The sequence below is a fragment of the Myotis brandtii genome, unplaced genomic scaffold (genome assembly GCF_000412655.1).
Source record: "Myotis brandtii unplaced genomic scaffold, ASM41265v1 scaffold103, whole genome shotgun sequence".
NCBI lineage: Eukaryota > Metazoa > Chordata > Mammalia > Chiroptera > Vespertilionidae > Myotis > Myotis brandtii.
This window is the reverse complement of record NW_005353460.1, coordinates 2,593,020-2,615,889: the sequence shown is the minus strand read 5'-3', so window position 1 is coordinate 2,615,889 and position 22,870 is coordinate 2,593,020. Positions and strand designations below refer to the sequence as shown.

Genomic DNA, 22,870 nt, shown 5'->3' with positions numbered 1-22,870 from the left:
ACACTAGATTAAAAGCCTCCCACCTCCACAAACAACACACTCAAGATGATGACCAAAGCCCCTCTAAAATAAGTTCTGCTTTGTAGGGTCAGCTCCTGTACAGCAGCTGGTCTTCTATAGTCACAGCTGGTCTTCTCAGCCAATTAGCCTGGGAGGTCAATTCCTCCCAGTGACATGCCAACAGTAATCAAAGCTCAAATACGAAAGTACAGTTCTCACAGTCCACATCAGGGTGCCTGGAACACCCAGCTCAGGTGACTGGGAAAGCTGTGCCACTGAAGCCTACAGGCACCTACTAAACAAGGCCACTCCAGCTAGTCCAGAAGATGTAGCAGCTCTAGCTAATACATAAAAACAAGACAGGGAAGCTTCCAAAATGCAGAAACAAACAAACAAAAAAGATCCAATATGAAAGAACAGGAGACATCTCCAGAAAAAGAACTAAATGAAATGGAGACAAGCAAACTACCAGACACAGTTCAAAACAATGGTTACACGGATGCTCAAGGAACTTAGTGAAAATTCAATAGTATGAAAAAGACAGAAACCATAAAAAAGAACCGGTTGTAAATGAAGGATACACTAACTGAAATGAAGAATGATTTACAAGCAAATCAGCAATTTGAAATACAAGTAAGCAAAAAGTATACAATCAAATGGAAAAAAGAAAAAAGAATTAAAAAAGAATGAAGATAGTGCAAAAAGCCTCTGAGACAACTTCAAACATTCAAACACTCACATCATGGGTGTGCCAAAAGGAGAAGAGAGAGCAAGAAATTAAAAACATTTGGAAAAAATATTTTTAAATATTGTTTTTATTAATTTGAGAGAGAGAAAAAGGGAGGGGGAAAGAGAAATAGAAACATTGATTAGAGAGAAACATCAATCAGCTGCCTCCTATACACCCCCTACTGGGGAATTGAGCCTGCAACTGGAGCATGTGCCCTGACCAGGAATCAAATCAGTGACCTCTTGGTGCATGAGATGATGCTCAGCCAACTGAGCCACACCAGTCAGATACATATTTCCTAGTTCTGTCTACTGATAGGGCCAAACCAGTGAAACTCCAGTAGCAAAAGCACAATTAGCCCTAGATCTTAGTTTCTAACTGTCATTTCTAGTTAAAATAAACCAGGACTCCTGGGAGAATGCAAATTCTAGGAACTAAGACACAAAATATACAAAATGGACCTAGAACAGTTTGTCATTCCAGAAAGTAAGGAAGCACTCCAAAAGAAAAGCACACACAATGATAATAGTATGTCAAAGCAACATAGAAACAAGTTGAAAGAACTCCCAATAGCCAGAGTTAGAACAATTTGAACAATAAAATAAAGTCATACTGGATAATAACCAAAACTATAATATAAATATCCATGGATTCCATACTGCTACAAATATATGATTGAATAAATAGAGAAAAATAGACAAAACTATGCAGAATTCAAAATGATTTAATGATACTGAATGATACTGAATTTCCAAGAAGGTGGAACACAACTTATTACTCCTTAGGTGTGGGCTATGCATAGTAATTTCTTTCAATGAAGTACAATATAGAAAGAAAAAATAATTTACAGTGATAAATTTGTCAAATATTACCACACCCATGTGATCAAAATTAATATCAACAAGCATGTATATTTGATATGATGTGATCTTCTTCCCAAGAAAGGGGGGAGGGGGAGGGGGAGATGGACATTTAAGAAACTGTACTGTTGAGAGGAGCCTAAATACACACAGCAAATAAATGCAAAGTGGTACTCTGGGCTGAATCCTAGAAAACGTCATTAAGTAAAAGCTAAGGAAATCTGAATGTACTACTAGATTTAGTTAATAATAATGCATCAACATTAGTTTATTAATTATGACAAATGTATCATACTAGTGCTAAATGTTAATAGAGGAAACTGGCTGTGTAGCTTAGGGCTAGGGATGGGCAAGTGGGCAAAAGGGAAGATGTGATGGTATGGTCTAAAACTGGATGTGCTGATGGTTGTACAACTCTAAATTAATCAAAAGCAATGAATTTTATGTAAATGATGCCCCAATCAGGTTATTTTAAAGTTCATTGGTTGGTATATTATCAAAATGAGTATAACCATAAAAGATGTTGAAAACACTTATAATTTTATAGTTCTAATTACCATATCAGGACCACACGAAGAGCCATCTGCTGTAAATGTTTTATCTCTATCTTGAGGTGTATTTACTGTTGTTTTGTCATTGGCAGGTATCCTGTCCGATTTTAGAAATGTAGACACACATATTTCATCTCGTATGTGTGTGTAAATCACAGATAAATTTTCTTTTGATACTATTGCTTTATGTGGCCAGGCACAAACTAATTTTCCACACATGAGATTACTAGAAGCATAAGGCAGAAAAAAAAAATTCTCATATTAACATAGATTGCTGATATGGCTAAGTTAAAAAGGTATTTCACTGACTTAAATCCAGGTTTCAAGAGTTTTCTCAGTAATTTTCTGAGTCCACTGAGTTATGTATGATGTGTGCCTTTTTGTTTTGTGAGGCAATGTGGCAAGGGAAAAGATTAATGATTTTTGCAATTTGATGACCCTGATCTCTCCTATATTGGCTTCTGATATTTAAACCAATGGTTGCTGGTCTTCAATTTTTTTCATTAGTAAAATAGAATAGCTCTTACTATAAATGTGTGATGTATTAAATATATTTATTATATAATGTATATAAACTACCTAACACAATGCCTAGCTCATCACAACAATAAACAGAGGCTATTTTATGGTCATTGTTGTTGTAACATTATAGGCACACGTTATTTGTAGGCAATAGGTAATAACATTGTTCTCAGATAATGAAACAAAGAAAACCTGGTATAAAATACCACTTTAGCCTGTACATAATAATATATTCTAGGATCTTAGCAACATATAAGCTACATTACAAACAAAATTAGAATTGCCTAATACATACGGAAAAGAACAATAAAATTTTCCACAGTTTCCATATCTATCTCCTCTTGAATTTATCTCATCATAACAAGCAAATTGAGCACCTCTAGCAGCTGAAAGAAAAAAAAATAAGTTATAATACATAATTACAATTATCATTGAAGAAATAATAAACTCACTCTGGACATTATAATGTGATTCCCTACAGAGGTTTATAATTTACCTCGCATTAAATAGTAGCAGGGGGTAGAACTAGGATTAAAAAGAGACCCCGTCATTTTAAGCCTGCTAGACTTTCTTCTGTATGAAACAGATAAAGTAAACAGCAACATGATTCAAATGGTTCTATATTGTTAAAATGAGCAACCTTATTTTTGCTAAATTGATCACTTGTATCCCTTCATTCCCTATCCAATGTGAAAATAGAGTTTTCTCTTATTCTAAACAAAATGGGAGAGAAATAGTATCCATAATGAAATACTGATAACAAGCCCAGAGACCACTTAACTGTTCCTATTCCATACTAGATTTCTCATCTCTGTTCCCAAGCATCCTAGCAATCACTAAATAAGAATTGTTGAATTTTAAAAATAGGAAGGACATAAATGTTTATCCACTTCAGCCCTTTTATATATTTAGTTATGTCTAATTTTAAAAATGAGAATAATTCAAATGTATGCAATAACTGCTTCATCACTTAGACTGGGTGATTTAGAGGTAGAGATGGGTTGGGTTGATCATGTTATTATATAAATATATCTATTATATATATTTCTACTAAACAGTCAAAATAGAGAGCAGAATCTACCATAATCAGCCTTTTCTCTTATGAAAAGACCTACTCTTCTGTTTGTTTGTTTGTTTGTTTTTGTTCATCCTCACCAGAGGTTATTTATTTCCATTGATTTTTTAGTGAGAGTAAAAATGAGGGAGGGAAGGGGAAAGGGAGAGAGAGAGAGAGAGAGAGAGAGAGAGAGAGAGAGAGAGAGAGAAACATCAATATGAGAAAGATGCATTGATTGGTTGTTTCCCATACTTGCCCCGACCCGAGTGGGGATCAAACCTACAACCCAGGTGTATGTCCTAGACTTGAAATCGAACTCTCTTCCCTTTGATGTGCAGGTTGACACTCTAACCACCGAGCACCACCAGCCAGGGCAAGACATTCTCTTGAACATGCCCAGTAAGAAATTAAGTTTCTGTTTGCTTTGCTCAAATAAAAATATTGCTTTGATTAAATCCAATTTAAATTTACCAATTCTCCTCAAATTCTATACAGGACCAAGACTGTGATAGTGGAAATTTTAAGGGAGTATAGGAACAAAAACTCAATAATTAAATAACACCTTAGTGCATTTTAAAAAAATCAGAGGACAGCCAAATGGTGGCTGGAAAGACAGTAGTAAGGAAGAGAGTGTGAGTGAGTGAGGGAGCAAAAGAGGAGTGGATGGATGTGTTGTGTGTATGTGTGTTTGAGTGAGGGACAGTTAGATCCTGCAGGACTTTCAGGGGCTGGTGGACTGGGAAAGCTGGGGAGGCCCTGAACCTCTGCAGTCACTCCTGAGGTGGCCAGCTCTGACATAGTAACCATGCTATCTTGAAGGGGAGAGCTGCTGTGACTATAAGCCCACTCTCACCAATACCCAGTTGGCTTCAGACATCACCCCAGAACCTACAGCCACTCTGACAAAAGACCTGCTACCTCATCTGCAGACCCACGGACACTGGGACTCCATCCCCCACAGCTGCAGGCTCCTGTGAGTTCTAGAGCATGTTCCCCTACCATAAGCCACTTTGGCCCCAGGCCCTGCAACTGTACAACCCATCTGGCAAGCCATTGCTTCAATCACCAGGCACTGCATGACCTGGCGATTGGGCCCACTAGCAAGTCTGGGACTGTGCAACCCACATGCCAAGCCTGCTGCTTTAACCACAGGCCTCCTGTGTCCTGGCGCCTGGGCCCACCAGGAAGTTTCAGAGAGCATGACCCTAATACTGAGCCCACCGCTGCAGCCAGGACCCACATGACTCAGCACCTACATCCTCCTGTGAGAGCAAAAATGGGGAGACAAAGACACAACCCCCAAAGGAAAGGGGAAAAGGAGTCACCAGAAAAGGTACTAAATGAAACAGAGGCATGCAATATGTCAAGAAACAATTCAGAGTAAGGATCATATAATTTCTAAACCAGCTGGATGAGAAAATCAACAACTTATGTATGAATCATGAGGAAATAAAGAGTGATATAGCTACAATAAAAACATAACAGAGGTTTCAACAGTAGATTAGAAGTGGAGAAACGAATTCACAAATTAGAAGAAAGGGCAGGAAAAACACACCCAATCTGAACAGCAATTGGATAAAAACATTAAAAAGCAGGAAGAGGACCTACTGGAGCTTTGGGACAACAATAAATGAAATAACATATGTATAATAGGGGTGCCAGAAGGACAAAAGGAGAAACAAGGTTTAGAAAACCTATTTGAAGAAATAATGACAGAAAACTTCCAGGATTTGGGGTAATAAAAACATCACACACGCACAGAGAGTCCCAAACAAGATGAACCCATAGAGACCCACAGCAAGGCACCTCGTAATAACAGTGGCAAACATTAATGACAAAGAGAGGATCTTAAAGGCTGCAAGAGACAGAAAGTTACCTACAGGGGATCCCATTAGATTATCAAATGATTTATCAACAGAAACACATCAGGTCAGAAGGGACTGGAATGAAGTATACAAAGTGATGCAAACCAAGGAAATTAATTCAAGAATACTCTATCCAGTAAGGCTATCATTCAAAATTGAAGGGGAATCAAGAGCTTCAAAGACAAAAAAAAGGCTAAGGGAGTTTATCACTATCAAACCAGCACTGCAAGAAATGCTAAAGGCACTGTTGTAGAAAGAAGGAATAGAAAGGGGAAAAGGAACACAGGCACACACAAAAAAATGGCTATAAACAAGTATCTATCAATAATAACCTTAAACATAAATGGACTAAATGCTCCAATCAAAAGACATCGAGTGGCTAAATGGATAAGAAAACATGACCCATATATATGCTGTCTACAAGAGACCCACCTCAGAACAAGGGACTCATTCAGAGAAATAAGGGATGGAAAAATATCTTCCAGGCAAATGGAAATGAAAAAAAGGTGGGGTAGCAATACTTATATCTGACAAAATAGACCTCAAAGTGAAGGCCATAACAAGAGATAAGGAAGGCCACTTCATAATACTAAAGGGATTGATACAACAAGAGGATATAACTCTGGTAAACATATATGCATCCAATGCAGAGGCACCCAAATACATTTAAAAAAAAACTTTTACAGGATATCAAGGGAGAGATCAACAGCAATAAATCATAGTAGGGGACTTTAACACCCCATTGACATCACTGAATAAATCCTCTAGATAAAAAATCAGCAAAGAAACAGCAATTCTAAATGACTCACTAGATCAGATGGATTTAATTGATATCTTCAGAACATTTCATCCCAAAGCTATGGAATATACATTCTTATCAAGTGCACATGGGACATTGTAAAAGATAGACCATATATTGGGTCACAGGCAACATCTCTCTAAATTCAAGAAGACTGAAATCATATCAAGCATCTTCTCAGACCACAATGGCATAATATTAGAAATCAATTACAATAAAAACAAATCATGCTTATAGGCTAAATAGCATGCTATTAAACAATGGTTGGGTTACCAAAGAGATCAAAGAAGAAATTAAAAACATTCTGGAAACAGATGACAATGAAAACACAACAATCAAAAATCTATGGGACACAGTGAAAGCAGTCCTAAGAAGGAAGTTCATAGCATCTCGAAAAAAATGGTAATAAATTATCTAACTCTATAATTTAAATAATTAGAAAGAGAGCAGCAAGAAAAGCTTAGAGTGAGCAGAAGGAAGGTGATAATAAAGATCAGAGCAGAAATAAATGACATAGAGACCAAAAAAAACAACAACACAAAAGATAAAAAAACACATAGAGACCAAACAAAAAAAAATACAAAAGATCAATAAAATCAAGAGCTGGCTCTTTGAAAGGATAAAGAAGATTGATGAACCTCTAGCCAGGCTCACTAAGAAACAAAGGAAAGACCCCAAATAAATAAAATCACAAATGAAAGAGGTGAAGTGACAACAGATTCCACAGAAATACAAAGGATTGTAAAAAAAAAAAATACTATGAACAACTCTATTCTAACAAACTGGAAAACCTAGAAGAAATGGACATACCTAGAAAAATACAACCTTTCAAAACTCAATCAGGAAGAATTAAAAAAATTGAATGGGCCAATAACTATGGAGGAAATTAAAGCAATTATCAAAAAAAAAATGTCCAACAAACAAAGCCCTGGGCCAGATGGCTTCACAGGGGAGTTTTACAAAACATTCAAAGAAGAATAAAAACCTATCCTCCTCAGACTATTCCAAAAAATTCAAGAGGAAGGAACACTTCCAAGCTCTTTCTATGAAGCCAGCATTACCCTAATCCCAAAACCAGATAAAGACACTAAAAAGAAGGAGTATTACAGGCCAATATCCCTGATGAACATAGATGCTAAAATCCTCAACAAAATTCCAGCATTACATTAGAAAGATCATACACTATGACCAAGTGGGATTTATTCTGGAGATGCAAAGATGGTACAATATCTGCAAATCAATAAATGTAATACATCACATAAACAAATTGAGAGGTAAAAATCACAGTCATATCAATTGATGCAGAAAAAGCATTTAATAAAATCCAACATCCTTTCTTGATAAAAACCCTCAGCAAAGTGGGAATAGAGGGATCATACCTCAACATAATAAAAGGCATATATGACAAACCCACAGCCAACATCATACTCAGTGGGGAAAAACTAAAACCATTCCCCCTAAGAACAGGAACAAGACAGGGATGCCCACTCTCACCACTCCTGTTTGACCTAGTACTGAAAGTGTTAGCCATAGCAATCAGATGAGAAGAAGAAATAAAAGGCATCAAAATTGGAAAGGAAGAAGTAAAACTGTCATTATTCGCAGATGACATGATATTGTCCATCATCAATAAACTATTTGACTTAAAGACTCCATCAAAAAAAAAAACTATTAAAATTCATAAATGAATTCAGCAATGTAGCAGGATACAAAATTAACACCCAGAAATCTATGGTTTTTTTATATACCAATAGTGAACTTACAGAAAGAGACATTTAAAAAAACAATCCCATTTACAACCATTGCAACAACAAAAAATATGATACTTAGGAAATACACTTATCTAAGTAGGTAAAAGACCTGAACTCAGAAAACTATAGGATGTTGAAAAAAGAGATAGAGGAAGATATAAACGAATGGAAGAATATACCATGTTCATGGATTGGTAGAATCAACATCATTAAAATGTCACTACCCAAAAAAACAATCTATAGATTCAATGCAATCCCCATTAAGATACCAAAGGAATATTTCACAGACCTAGAACAAACTCTCCAAAATTCATATGGAAGAAAAAATAGCCACAGCAATCCTGAGAAAGAAGAACAAAGTAGGCGGGATCTCAATACCGGATATCAAGCTATATTACAAAGCCACTGTCCTCAAAACTGGCACAAGAACAGATATATAGACCAATGGAACAGGACAGAGAACCCAGAAATCGACACAAGCCATGATGTTCAATTAATATTTTTAAAGGAAGCAAGAGCATACAATGGAGTCAAGACAGTCTCTTCAATAAATGGTGTTGGGAAAATTGGACAGATACATGAAAAAAATAAATGAATCTAGACCTCCAAGTTACACCATACACAAAAATAAACTCAAAATGGATAAAGGACTTAAACATAAGAATGAAAACCATAAAAATCTTAGAGGAATCCACAGGCAGCAAAATATAAGATATATGTCATAGCAATATCTTTACTGACACAGCTCCTAAGACAATGGAAACTAAGAAAAGAATATATAAATGGGACTACATCAAAATAAAATGCTTCTGCACAGCAAAGGAAACCATTGACAAAACTACAGGAAAGCCCACTGCATGGGTGAACATATTTGCCAATGCTATCTCCAATAGGGGTTTAATCTCCAAAATTTATAGGGCACTCCTACAACCTAACAAAAGAAGATAAACAATCCACCCCAAAAATGGACAAAGGACCTAAATGGACACTTTTTGAAAGAGGACATTCAGAAAGCCAAGAGACATATGAAAACATGCTCAAAGTCACTAATCATCTGAGACATGCAAATCAAAATGACAATGAGATATCACCTCACACCTGTCAGAATAGCTATCATCAACACATCAACAAACGACAAGTGCTGGTGAGAATGCAGAGAAAAAGGAACCCTCTTGCACTGCTGGTGGGAATGCAGACTGGTGCAGCCACTGTGGAAAACAGTATGGAGTTCCCTCAAAAAAATTAAAAATGGGAACTCCCATAAAATGGAACTCCCATTTGACCCAGTAATCCCACTTCTAGGAATATATCCCAAGAAATCAGAAACACCAATCAGAAAGGATATATGCACCCCTATGTTCATAGCAGCACAATTTACCATAGCTAATATTTGGAAACAGCCTAAGTGCCCATCAATAAGTGGATTATAAAACTGTGGTACATCTACACAATGGAATACTACCCTGCCGTAAAAAAGAAGGACCTCTTACCATTCCCAACAGAATGGATAGAACTGGAGAGCATTATGCTAAGAGAAATAAGCCAGTTGGAGAAAGATAAATATCACATGATGTCACTCATTTGTGGAATATAATGAACAACATAAACTGATGAACAAAAATAGATCCAGAAACAGAGAAGTATCGAACAGACCGTCAAACCTCAGAGAAGGGGAGTGTGTGTGCGTGTGTGTGTGTGTGTGTGTAGAGGGGGGGGGGGGCGGGGGGGGGGGTAAGAGCTCAACCAAAGGACTTGTATGCATGCATATAAGCCTAACCAATAGACATAGACACTAGGGAGGTGAGGGCATGTGTTGGGGGGTGGGAGTGGCAGGGTAGACGTCAATGGGGGAAAAAGGAGACATATGTAATACTTTAATCAATCAAGAATATTAAAAAAATCAAAGTTGATTACAAGAAAAATTCATCATGGACAAAACAGTAAATGTTAGATTGGGATGGGTCATTGTTTGTTTTATAAAGCCTGTGCCATTTGAACAATTCTTCCAATCCATCCACAGTTCTATTAATTTGCATGGGGAGCCATGTCAGTAACCCACCACTGTGAACAACCTAACATCCTCTACAGTGGCCTTTTTCAGCTCAACTTTTGAGGCTCAGAGTAACAGGTATTTCTGCATTGTTTTCTTCACACCAAAGGCCCACTGCCCTGGCTGACTTACTCCTGGCTAGAATTTTCTTTTTCTCCCAAAATTATATCTTTTGTGGTTAAGTCACCTAATTCTCCTGGGGCCTGAGAGATTTAAGAATATATGGTATCAACTTTCCTATTCTTGCCTCCATTTGGCAGGCTTTGAACTGAGGTTACCACGAAATTCAAATGAATATAGAAAGACAGTGATCAGAAGTTTGGGACATTTTAGAACAGAAATTTGACACTCTTACAGCTGGGGTTCCCAGAACCCAGATGGTGCAAGTTCCTTGATGGAAACATCAGCAACTGCAGTGACCTGCTGTGGTTAGGCATGCTCTTGGAGGAGATTTTGAGAAAGTAGTGGGATCAAGAGGATACATTTTTCACTTGGTAGGGTCAACAACTGGGGAGAGGTTGTTTTTGGGGGGAGGGGTTGTTTCTCTTTTGTTTTGTTTCCTATGTGGCTGCAATGATCTCTAGAAGAAAGGCATTTATGTGTACTTATATATACTTGTTCATCTTGCTTGTTAATCCCTTGTATTTTATAACTCATAGTGCTTTCTCATCGCATTTTATTACCAAGGCAGGACTGCAATGAAGGTAGGCAGGTGTTTATGTTTCTGTTTATGGATGAGGAAACCTAGTGTACTGCACTTGGTGACACTGATCTCAATGCTCAAGAATATTACAAGCAGCTACTCCTAAGTTTGAGCCTCTAGGAGTTATCAGCAATTCCTATGTAAGACTAATAAGCAAATCGACTGAACAGTGGAACGATGAGTCGCTATGACATGCACTGACCACCAGGGGGCAGACGCTCAACGCAGGAGCTGCCCCCTGGTGGTCAATGTGCTCCCACAGGGGGAGCGCCTCTCAGCCAGAAGCCAGGCTCACAGCTGGCGGGGAGCGGGCCTAAGCCGGCAGTCAGACATCCCCCAAGGGCTCCCAGACTGTGAGAGGGCACAGTATGGAGGTTCCACAAAAACTTAAAAATAGGACTAAATAGATCCAGCAATCCCACTTCTGGGTCTATATTCAAAGAAATTGAAATCAGGATCTCAAATAAATATCTGCACTCCCACATTCATTGCAGCCTTATTCACAATATCTAAGATATACAAACAATGTAAGTGTCTATCAACAGATAAATGTAAAAGGAACGGTGTGTATATATGTGAATGTAGGAATATTATTCAGCCATGAATAGAAGGAATTCTTTCCATTTGATATAACCTAGATAAATCTTGAAGGCATTATGCTAAGTGAAATAAGGCAAAGAAAGACAAATATATAACATCACTTATATGTGGAATCTAAAAAAAAAAAAAACAACTCATGAAAACAGAGAGTAGTGTAGTGTAGTAATTATCAGAGACATTGGGTAGTAGAAATAGGGAGATATGGCCAAAGGGTAAAAACTTCCAGTTATAGTATTTACAAGTTCTGGGGATATAATGTACAGCATAGTAGTTATAGCTAAGAAAACTGTATTATATACTTGAAAATTGCTAAGAGAGTATACCAAAGTTCTCAACACAAAAAAGAAATGGAAATTATGTGACAAGTTGGAGGTGTTAACTAACACTATGGTGGTAATCATTTAGCAATGTGTAAATATATCAAATCAACGTGTTCTAAATCTTAAATTTATATAGTGTTATATGTCAATTATATCTCAATAATGTTGGGGAGGAAAAGATGTTCCAGAGGGAGAAAGACACCAGCAACATTACAGTGCAGGAAGTCTTAGACTCCCCTCTCCTCTAAAAAATCCTATTGATTCAGCAATAATTCAGAATAAGTTCCCTTTGTGGTGAATCCTAAATTAAGTAAAAGGTCTGTGGACTGAGATTTTTATTGGCTGTTGCCTGTAAATCATATATGGTTTTTATGCTGGAAAGCTAATGCCTACTTTAGAATTACATGAAACCCTCCTTAAGATGATTCTAGTCACTAGTGTCCATGATAGGCTTCCATGGATGATCTAGTCAAAGAATTCTAGTTAATTTGGATTTAAAAACAGTAATTCTTTTCAACAGCTGCCTATGGCCTCCAAGATCTACATGAAGCTACAAAAATGGGATTGTTTTCCAAAATTAACTACAAAAGTTGACTGATAGCCAGACTTATCTTGTTCTAGACACATCAACACAAGTGGTCACTTGGATTGGACAGACATTAATTTGAAATCAAGATTCATTACATGTTATACTTTCCTCCATACAGAAAGCTATACTATTTTAGGAGGTGATTATTGTACTTATTCACATATAGTTTCCCAAAGAGGGCTTTAAAAATCACTGTTAATACTAAATAAAACAGTAAACAAATTACCTGGGGAACATCTAGCTGACATCCCACTATCTAACACTAAAAATATCTGGCCAGTACTGAGATTTATTTTCTTGCTTTTATTTGGGGAAATATTGAATCTGAAGTACACATTTCTATTTTTCCTGATTTTAATGGTAATTTGTTTTTATCTCAGTTATGTTTTAAATATTGCTGTAATGTAGCCTGTCTTGACAGATGGCACAACTACAATTCTATAGAAAAGAACAAAAGTATAATAATTACCAAAACCTCTATGTCCTGTCCTTTTAAATTCCTGGCATTCCTATTGATCTGGACACTACTTAAAATTTTCTCTTCTGACCTGGCAAAGGAAGACCTAGAGGGAGGACTAAGTATAAAAAATTTCTCTCTCTCTCTCTCTCTCTCTCAAAGAATCTAAACTACAGATGTGTAGGAAAATGAATAGTATTTCAATGAAGCTAATAATTCTCACATTTAGAGGAAACTATCAAATTGGACTAAACTAGCTGAAGCCCTCACTCTTCAGGAAGCCCCTTTGAACAGAGCCAGTCTTGAAATCCACACAACCAGTGACTAGCCCTGCTTTGTTCTAGTAAAAACCTTTGTTTCATGTAAGTCTAAACTAACCTCCACCACCTCAAATTCTATATACCGTTCTGAGAAGCTTCATTTCTACTTGAGGGTTCTTTTATGTGCAAATAAGAATCTATAATAATAAAAGCATAATATGAAAATCAACCAAACAGCTGAACAGCGGAACGACTGTCCAGAGGACCTTCTGGGTGAAGCCGGGGCTGCGAGGGCTGAGGCAGCTGGGGCTGCGAGGGTCTTGCACAAATTTTGTGCATCAGGTCTCTGGTTGCACAGGGTTTTTTGTTTGTTTTAAAGAATCAAGAAAATTTTATTTCCTTTAACAATAATATACACTAGACAAGACTTCACTTATTAACAAATTACATCTACATTTTTGTTCTACAGAATTGGTAGAGTTTAGAACTAAGAAGAAAATATGGTCATTACCTCCTCCAATTAAATCTCTACACTGTTTATCAAACACCCGACATTGCCCTTTATAACAGAAGGATTCATTTCCATTACAATATTCCCCATCACGTTTAAAAGTGTCAGGCACACAATGTGGGTCAATCCCATTGCAATACTCAAGGAAATCACAATCATCATCATATCGTTTCCTACAAATTTCACCACCTGGTTTTAGCTAGAAGGAAAAAGAAACATAAGAAAAGATTACGTATCCGTGATACTCAAGTTTTCTTTCTCGTCAGACTTTGAATTTCCATTTTTTTCTAAGTTGCTAACTAAGATTAATGAGGAAATTTTTCTTGTCAACTACTTAAGCACTGCATAGCAACTTAGGTGATTGAATTTATCATGCACAAATGAGTGGGTAATATTTCAGAGAGATGTGATAAACTCAAAGAGAATCAGGCTACCATTATTGTAAACAAGAAAGTAAATCTAAGGAATTAATATAAAAATTACTTTCGATTCATTATGGCTATGCTCAGATATGTAGCCTTTGGTTTCTCCATATGCCAGGTATCAGCAACCATTTACAAAACAAAACATACAGACCATAAACATGTAGAACAAAGTTTGTAGATTTTAAAAAAAAGAAAATGTAAGTATACATAGGAATTTTATTTCAAAACCACATTGCAAACAACTGTTTTAAAAAAATAACTTCTTCAATTGCATATCTCTGATCTCTTCAGTGCTTAGATTATTTTTTCAATAATGTTTTGTTAAGTGTATGTTTTACATTTTATGTATTGTTTTCCTCTAAGTATTTTATGCTATTGTGAATAGCATTGGTTTTCTAACTTCATTATCAGATTGTTCATAGCTATTGAAGCTATTGTATACAATTGGTTTTTGTTTAGTAATTGTGTAACCTGTGACTTTGATAAACTCATTTATTTGTTTCAAAAGTAACTTTAAAAAAAATCAGAGAAACAAAATGGCAAACCTTTAAGTAAGCTAACTAAAAACAAACAAACAAACAAAAAAAACAGGACTCAATTAAAGAGTCGACACTAAAACTGATAACATAGAAATACCAAGGAATGTAGAAAGCTACTGTGAATAATTATATGTTAAAATTGTGTAAACTACAAGAAACAGATGCCTAGAAACAGACAACCTACCAAGAATGAATCATGAAGAAACAGAAAGCTTGAAGAAAATAATCACAACTAAAGAGATTGAATTTGTTATCACACCTCTTAACAAAGAAAAGCCCAGGACCAGTTGGTTTCAGAGGCAAAGTTTATGGAATATTTAAAGAATAATGCTAATACTTCTCAAATTCTTTCAGTACTTTTTTAAAAAGCCCAAACTCATTTTACAAGGCCAGCATTACCAAGATATCAAAGACAGATAAGGACACAACAAGAAATGAAAACTATAGGCTAATATCCTAATGAATATAAATATAAAAGTTTTCAACAAAACACTAACACACCAAGTTCAACCACACATTAAAAGCTCATAAACCATGATCAAGTGGGACTTATCCCTAGGATGCATGGATGATGCAACACATGGAAATTAGGAAACATGATGAAAGTGTTATGCCCAGATTTCAGGATCCCCAAGAAACCACATCAGGGAGCCAGCCAGTCCGATGCAAAAGCATAAGAGTCTTTATTCGAGCTAGCTCGGCTCCCCCACCTTGCCGACGCAGCGACAGGAAGCAGAGAGAGATAACTCTGTGTGGAGACGGGTTTTATAGGTGGGGGTTGGAGTAAGGGGAGGAGAAAGGACTGTGCTCTGCCGATTGGCCAGGAGCAAGTCGGTGTCTTGTTCCTGGGTGTGGCTAGCAGAGGCTTAGACTTCCGGGAAGAAGCTCCTTGCCAAGCACGTGGCCAAGGTAAGATGGAGGGTGTAGCCCTTACCCTGGGGCAAGATTGAGGGCCTAGCCCTCGCCCTTTCAAAAGGAGTTTTTAGGGGTAAAATAGGCAGATTTAGGGAAGTCTAGAAATAAAGGGGGCTCATGGGGAAGGGCTGCAAAGCTGGGGGACTGGGAGCTGCCAAAAGGCATACCTTCACAGAATAAGGGGAGAGGAAGACACTCATTCACAGAAGATAAGGGGAAAGCCACAGGGAGTAGAAAAACAAAAGGGAGAAAGAGGAAAACAGATTTTAATAGGGAATAGAGAATTCTATCACAAGAGGGGGAGAAAAAAAGAGGGACCCCACATGATGTTTGAGTCTTGAAGCTGCTATAGTGACCAATCAGATGGGATATCAGGACACACAGAACTGCAACCATTATAAACCTTAGAAAGAGGGTCTCTCCCCCTCCCCACCTGGGAGTCTGTATTTATTTCCCAATAAATTTCCACCTTTTCCTATACCACCTTTTGTCTGTGGCTTCATTCTTCAAATCCACCTGGACAAGAACCCGGGAAGGAAGCCACCTTTGCATCCTACTCAGAGGAAAACCACATGTTTCAGTTTAATTTCCGAATTTCAATGATACACCCCATTAATAGAATTAAGGGTAATAATTATATTATCCTCTGGAGAGATGCAAAAACAAACAAACACTTGACAAAATTCAACACCCTTTTATGATAAAAGCTCTCAACAATTTGGGTATAGGAAAAAAACATTTCTCAGCATAATAAAGACCACATAATGACAAGCCTTGGCTTGTTAGGTCGGAGAGAGCCCAGGATCGGATACATGCAGGCATGTGATGAGACAATGTACTTCCCCTGGAATTTCTAACAGATCAGCATGCCAGACACAGATACTAGCTTCTCCACGACCCCCACGATACTGACTTTAGGTTGGAGAGAGCCCAGGATCGGATACATGCAGGCATGTGATGAGACAATGTACTTCCCCTGGAATTTCTAACAGATCAGCATGCCAGACACAGATACTAGCTTCTCCACGACCCCCACACAGATACTGACTCCTTCCTGAATACCTTGCTGACCCCCTGCAGCTGAAACTTCCTCAGCTGAATACCACAGCTCATGTCCCCGCCCCTCACCCAACCGCAGTATAAAAAAAGCGCCCCCCTCCCTGTTGGCGTGAGTCCACGTGCCCTGTCCTTGGGGGTACCTGGGTCTCCTGGGGATGCAGAATAAACTTTCCTTCCTTCCTTCCTTTTCTGATCAACTCTCTTTATTTCCTTCGCCGCCTCCTGAGCCACCTAACCTAACATGGCTCACATCATATTCAATAGGGAAAAGGTTAAAGGGTGTCCTTTTCAGATCATGAACAAGACAAAGGCTTCCTCTTTCTCCATTCCTATTCAACAAAGTACTGGGAGCTCTAGCTAGAGCACTAAAGGGAGGGGGGAGCAAATAAAAGGAACCCAAATCATAAAGGAAGAAGAAAATTGTGTCTGTTTGCAGATAACATGATCTTATACACAGAAAAACCTAAAGAAGACATCAAACAACAGAACTGAGAAATAAAGTCAGTAAAGCCATAGGTTATGGAATCAGAGTACAAAAATATTTTATTTCTATACATTTACAACAAAATGTATGTAGAAGAAATTTTTTAAAGCCCATTTACAATAGTACCAAAAAGAACAAAATACTTAGTAATAAATTTAACAAAGGAGGTAAAAGTCTTGTCCACAGAAAACACTGATGAAAAAATTTGAAAGAGACACAAGTAAATGAAAAGATATTCTGTGTTCACGGATAAGAAGAACTAATATTGTTGCAATATGCATACGATAAAAGAAACCTCAAAAATTTTAAGATAAAAGGAATCCAATTTAGGACTATGCATCTGAAGAATATAAAATTAGTATCTTGAAGAGATATATGTACCTTCATGTTCATTGCAGCATTATACACAACAGACATGGAAATAACGTAAGTGTTCATCAATGGATGAATGTATATTTTAAATATAGTGTATATACACAATGGAATAATATTCGACCATAGAAAAAGAAGAAAACTCTGCCAGATTAAACTTGAGGGTATCATTCTAAATGAAATAAGTCAAACAAGAAATATATATTCACCAAAACAGAAAATAGAATAGTAGTTGCCAGATGCTACAAGGTGGGGGAAATGGGAAGATATTGGTCAAGAGGTCAAATTTTCAACTATAAAATGCCTAAGTCTGGGGATTTAACGGACAGCATGGTGACTATAATTAACAATAACGTATTATATATTTGAAAGTTGCTAAAATAGTAACTCTTAAATATTCTCACTATATGAAGTGATAGATGTGTCAACTAATCTTACATGGTAAATATTTTGCAATATATAGTTCTACCAAATAATTATGCTGTAAACCTTAAATTTATACTATGTATGTGTCATTTATATCTCAGTAAAGCTGGGGAAAATTATTTTTAAAAGATAAAAATAATCTTTTAAATACTCTTTCTCTAATCTTACAGATGTTTACACCTTGTTTAGGAGTTTGTTTCCTTTTTCCTTAAGATTCCAGTGAATTGAACCACCATGGGGCAACTGCTCAGGAATTCTTTAAATGCTTTCAATAAAAAAGAGGGATTGAATGATTACAACAATAACTGAATGAATTGCAAAGGAACAGAGGACTTCACCAGAAGACAGTGAAGAGAATTTAGCTAACAAAAGGAACTAATCGAACTTTCTGACCCCATAGGTGGGGGTGATGTATGTTCATCATTGAGAAATCTCTATGGGTACAAGAAAGATTTGTAATGAGGTATAAAAATGGGAAGTCAAGTTAGTAGAGAAGGAGCATCAGGTATTATGTACATGAGAGTCCTGTAAATGATAGATTGCTGAAAAGACTGAAGTGGGAGAGTGGGTCCAATGTTACATGGATATAATAAAATGAGAAGGGTGAAATATATTTTCCATCTTCTTTAAACAAGAATTTCAAGAAATTAATGCTGAGCTATTATAAAATACATATTGCCTCTTACCTTGCAGTCTTGTGTGCAGCATTCCCCGGAACCACAGACTATCCTACCTTTGAATCGACATAATGTAGCATCACAACATTTTTTATGTGTACATTCCTGTAAATAAATGCTATTACTCAATCATGTGTAATTAGGTACCATCAAATAAAACTGCAACTCAGGATTTCTTTACAAAGTAGGAGGCTTTTCTTCACTCACAGTTTTAGTAATCCCATTCTTTAATGAAATTTATAGGAATCAACATCTCATTCACTAGTTCGTAAAAGAAATGCATTGTTTCACTACGCTCCATGTAATCTGAACAACATTAACATACTGTGGAGCCAACACCTTAGAGGAAATAATTATTAGATGCCTTGTTAACTACCATTCTCTTCAAAAATTTTCTTATATTCTTGCTTTGATAATAACTTGTACTAGCCAGATCTGTTCACATAGAGAACTTCTCTGATGTGAAGCTGTCAGAAGCAACATTTTTCTCTCTGAAATGGCAAAATCCCCAAACCCACCCTAAAAAACAGGTGGTCCCAGAAGCCAGATTCATCTATTTAGACCTCTGATGTCACTGAGATGCTGGCCCTATAGTTACTTATTCTATATAATAAAGAGGTGATACGCAAATTAACACTCACACCCTCACAAGATGGCTGCCTATGACCAGGCCGGTAGGGGGGTTAGTGAAGGACAACCAAATGACTGAACAGCAGGCTGCGAGGGATGACCAGGCTGGCAGGGGGGTAGGGGGGCACAGGTGGGGGCAACCTGGCCAGCAGTTGGGGGCAGGTAGGGGTGACCAGGCCAGCAGTGGGGGGCAGTTAGGGGTGACCAGGCCAGCAGGGGGGGGCAGTTAGGAGCAATCAGGCTGGCACACAGAGGTAGTGAGGGGCAATCAGGCCAGTAGTGGGGGGAAGTTAGGGACAACCAGGCAGACAGGCAGGTGAGCGATTAGGAGCAAGCAGTAAGGATTGTGAGAGGGATGTCTGACTGCCAGTTTAGGCGCAATCCCCAGGACTGGGCCTAAACCAGCAGTCAGACCTCCCCCAAGTGGTCCTGGATTGGAGAGGGTGCAGGCTGGGCTGAGGGGACTTCCCCACCCCATGCATGGATTTTGTGCACCGGGCCTCTAGTATTTTATAAAATTCAGTGGCTTCAGTCAGCTTTTCTAGTCTTCAGTATCAAGTTTGTTTTAAATTATGTAGTCTACCAATATCAGATGTTTCTCTCCTAGTGTTGCCTTTTTTGTTATTAGTATTTTTCTTTTTCTTTTTTTTGTGCTACAGCTTTGTTTCATTTCTTTTTTTTTATTATTTTCTTTATTGATTAGGGCATTATATATGTGTCCTTATTCCCCCTTGGCTCCTCCACCCCCCCGTCATGCCCTCACCCCCCTGTTGTCTGTGTCCATTGGTTAGGCTTATATGCATGCATATAAGTCCTTTGGTTGATCTCTACCCATTAACCCCCCCCTCCCCTACCTTCCCTCTGAGGTTTGACGGTCTGATTGATGCTTCTCTGTCTCTGGATCTGTTTTTGTTCATCAGTTTATGTTGTTCATTATATTCCACAAATGAGTGAGATCATGTGATATTTATGTTTCTCTACCTGACTTATTTCACTTAGCATAATGCTCTCCAGGTCTATCCATGCTGTTGCAAATGGGAAGAATTCCTTCTTTTTTACAGCAGCATAGGATTCCATTGTGTAGATGTACCACTGTTTTCTAATCCACTCATCTGCTCGGCACTTAGGCTGTTTCCAGATCTTAGCTATTGTAAATTGTGCTGCTATGAACATAGGGGTGCATATATCCTTTCGGGTTGGTGTTTCTAGTTAGTTTCTTGGGATATATTCCCAGAAGTGGGATCACTGGGTCAAATGGGAGTTTAATTTTTAGTTTTTTGAGGAAACTCCATATGAACAACTTGACCATAGGCTACAGTGCTATATTTTTTAAAAGTTATTTTACATTGACTCATGTATTCCAACTTTAAATATTATTTTGTTAGCTTTTTTAAATACTGTTTCTTTTAATCAAATATGGGCTGTCCTTTGATTTTTTTAAATCCACTTTGTAAGGGCAAACCTTCTTAAGAAAAATAGAATATTCTGGCTATTTTGAAATGGCTCCTTTTAACCTACATTATTCAAGAAGCATGAGAAGATTCATGTATAATTGGCATTATTTTTTCCTTATATGTTTGATAAAATCAGTAGTGAAGAGACATAGATTTGGAGTTTCTCTGTGAAAAATAGTTTAATTACAAATTTAATTTATTAACTAAATATAAACAATTCAAATTTTATCTTGTCAGTTGTGATAATTTGTGTCTTAAGAAACTTGTCAGTTTTATCTAAATTGTCAAATTAATTTATATAAAGTTTTTAATATTCCATAATTTTACATTTATAGGGTGTGTGGTAATATGCCCCCTTCCATTCCTGAGAATAGTAATTAGTTTTTTCTCTCATTTTTCCTTCATGAGTACCTTCATAAGAGGTATACCAAGTCAAGTATATTGCTTTTTTTGGAAAGCATCAGCTTTTATTTTCATTCTCTAGTTTCTACCTCATCAATTTCTGCTTTTATCTTTATCATTTGTTCCTTCCATTTATTTTGGTTTTAATTTAGAGTTATATTTTAGTTCCCTAGAGTTACATTCCAAATAATTTATTATTCTTTCCCTCTAATATAAATATTTAAAGATATACATTTTTCTCAAAACACTGTTGTAGCTGATTCTCATATATTTTCATGTTTTCATCTGCACACTTTTAAAAATATATTCTAGACCTGGTTGGTTGTTCAGTGGTTAGAGCATGAGTTCGCACACTCTAGGGTCACAGGTTCAATTCCCAGTTAAGGGCACATACCTCGGCTGCAGGTTCCCCAGCTCCCGTCAGAGCACGTGCAGGAGGCAACCAATCAATATGTCTCTCTCACATTGATCTCTCTTTCTCTCCTTTCCTCTCTCCATTCCAATATGTCTGAAAAATCAATGGAAAAAAATAACCTCAGGTGAGGATTTAAAAATAATAATAATGAAATAAAAATATATTCTAATTGCCTTTGTGATTTCTTTGAGCCATGGACCATTTAGAAATGATATAATCATTTCCAAATATTTGGGTGTTTTTCAAGATACCTTATTATTCTTGATTTCTAATTTAATTCTCAAAATAAAATAAATGTGATGATACTGCATGGCTCGGAATATATTCTGTCTTGATAAGTATTTCAAGTACACTTGAAAAGAGTGTTTATAATTAGTTGTTAAATATAGTACCCTATAAATATTAATTATATTTGTTGAGATTCCTTAGCTGCTCACTCATTAAGATAATTTTCTTTAAATTATTTGAGCAAAATTTTCTTTAATTCTCTTAACATATTCATAAAAACTACTGAGAAGGCTTTATGTGTTAAATGCAATATCTTAAACTTTTCAGAGTCAGTTTTCCTGAACTACCTATTTTCCTGAATATGGTTCATACTCCTTGTTTCTCCGAATGTCTAGTAATTTTTGTTAATCAGTTGGACATTACAGCAAAAGATGATATAATGACTATTCAGCTGCGTGCTTCTGCAGGTTGTTTTTGTTTTCTTAGTAGGAAGTTGGCCTGGGCATAAACTATAAACTTTATTTCCCTGCAATGTGCAGCAGCTATCTTGGCTCAGTTCATATGGCTTCCAACTGATCAATTTTAGCATGATTCCCTGGTATAATGTGGCATTCAGCCGATGATTTAGGCAGACTTTGCACTTAGATTTCATTGTATAATATATCTGCAGTTTCCTTGTTTCTGAAGATGCCTCTTTAATTTCCAGTTGCAGTTCCAGTCTCAGGCTCTATATTATGATTTCTGAAAGAAGTTTTCAGATTTCTGCTGCCTAAATTCCACATAGTTGGATAATATTCTCTTTAAAAAACCATCAAACTCACAGAGCTCACCTGATGAACCCTTTGTCTTTCAAATGTCTCATCCTTCCTTTTTGTCCCCGGGAGTATTTCTGGCCCATGCATATTTTAGCAGTCTGTCAAGTATTTGTACAGTTGTTAATCAGATTTTGGGTCTTACCACTTTCACAATTCTCTTACTTTAAGGGTTCTACCCTTGAATTTCCAGTGGCTCCCATCCCTAAACTCTGTTCTCTGCCACACTGAGTCGGTAGAGCTACTGTTCTCCACAGCCATTTAATGCTGCCATCACTGTGGAGGTGCAGGAGCACCATTAGGCTAGAAAGACTTAAACTTATAATTCTTACTAGAGGCCCGGTGCACAAAAATTTGTGCACTCGGGGGGGAGGGGGGGCCCCCCAGCCCGGCCTGTGCCCTCTCAC

General features: G+C 37.1%; 1 protein-coding gene across 1 annotated transcript in view; it reads right to left on the bottom strand.

The window, feature by feature from the left end:
- The window catches only part of LOC102251340 (disintegrin and metalloproteinase domain-containing protein 5-like), a 57,010-nt gene that overhangs the window by 22,510 nt on the left and 11,630 nt on the right, over positions 1-22,870 (bottom strand). Inside the window, exons 3-6 of the mRNA XM_014536983.1 lie at positions 18,532-18,627; positions 13,626-13,824; positions 2,959-3,049; positions 2,148-2,367 (exon numbers count right to left, since the gene is read on the bottom strand). Coding sequence (XP_014392469.1) covers positions 2,148-2,367; positions 2,959-3,049; positions 13,626-13,824; positions 18,532-18,627 — 606 coding nt within the window. The remainder of the gene's footprint in view (positions 1-2,147; positions 2,368-2,958; positions 3,050-13,625; positions 13,825-18,531; positions 18,628-22,870) is intronic.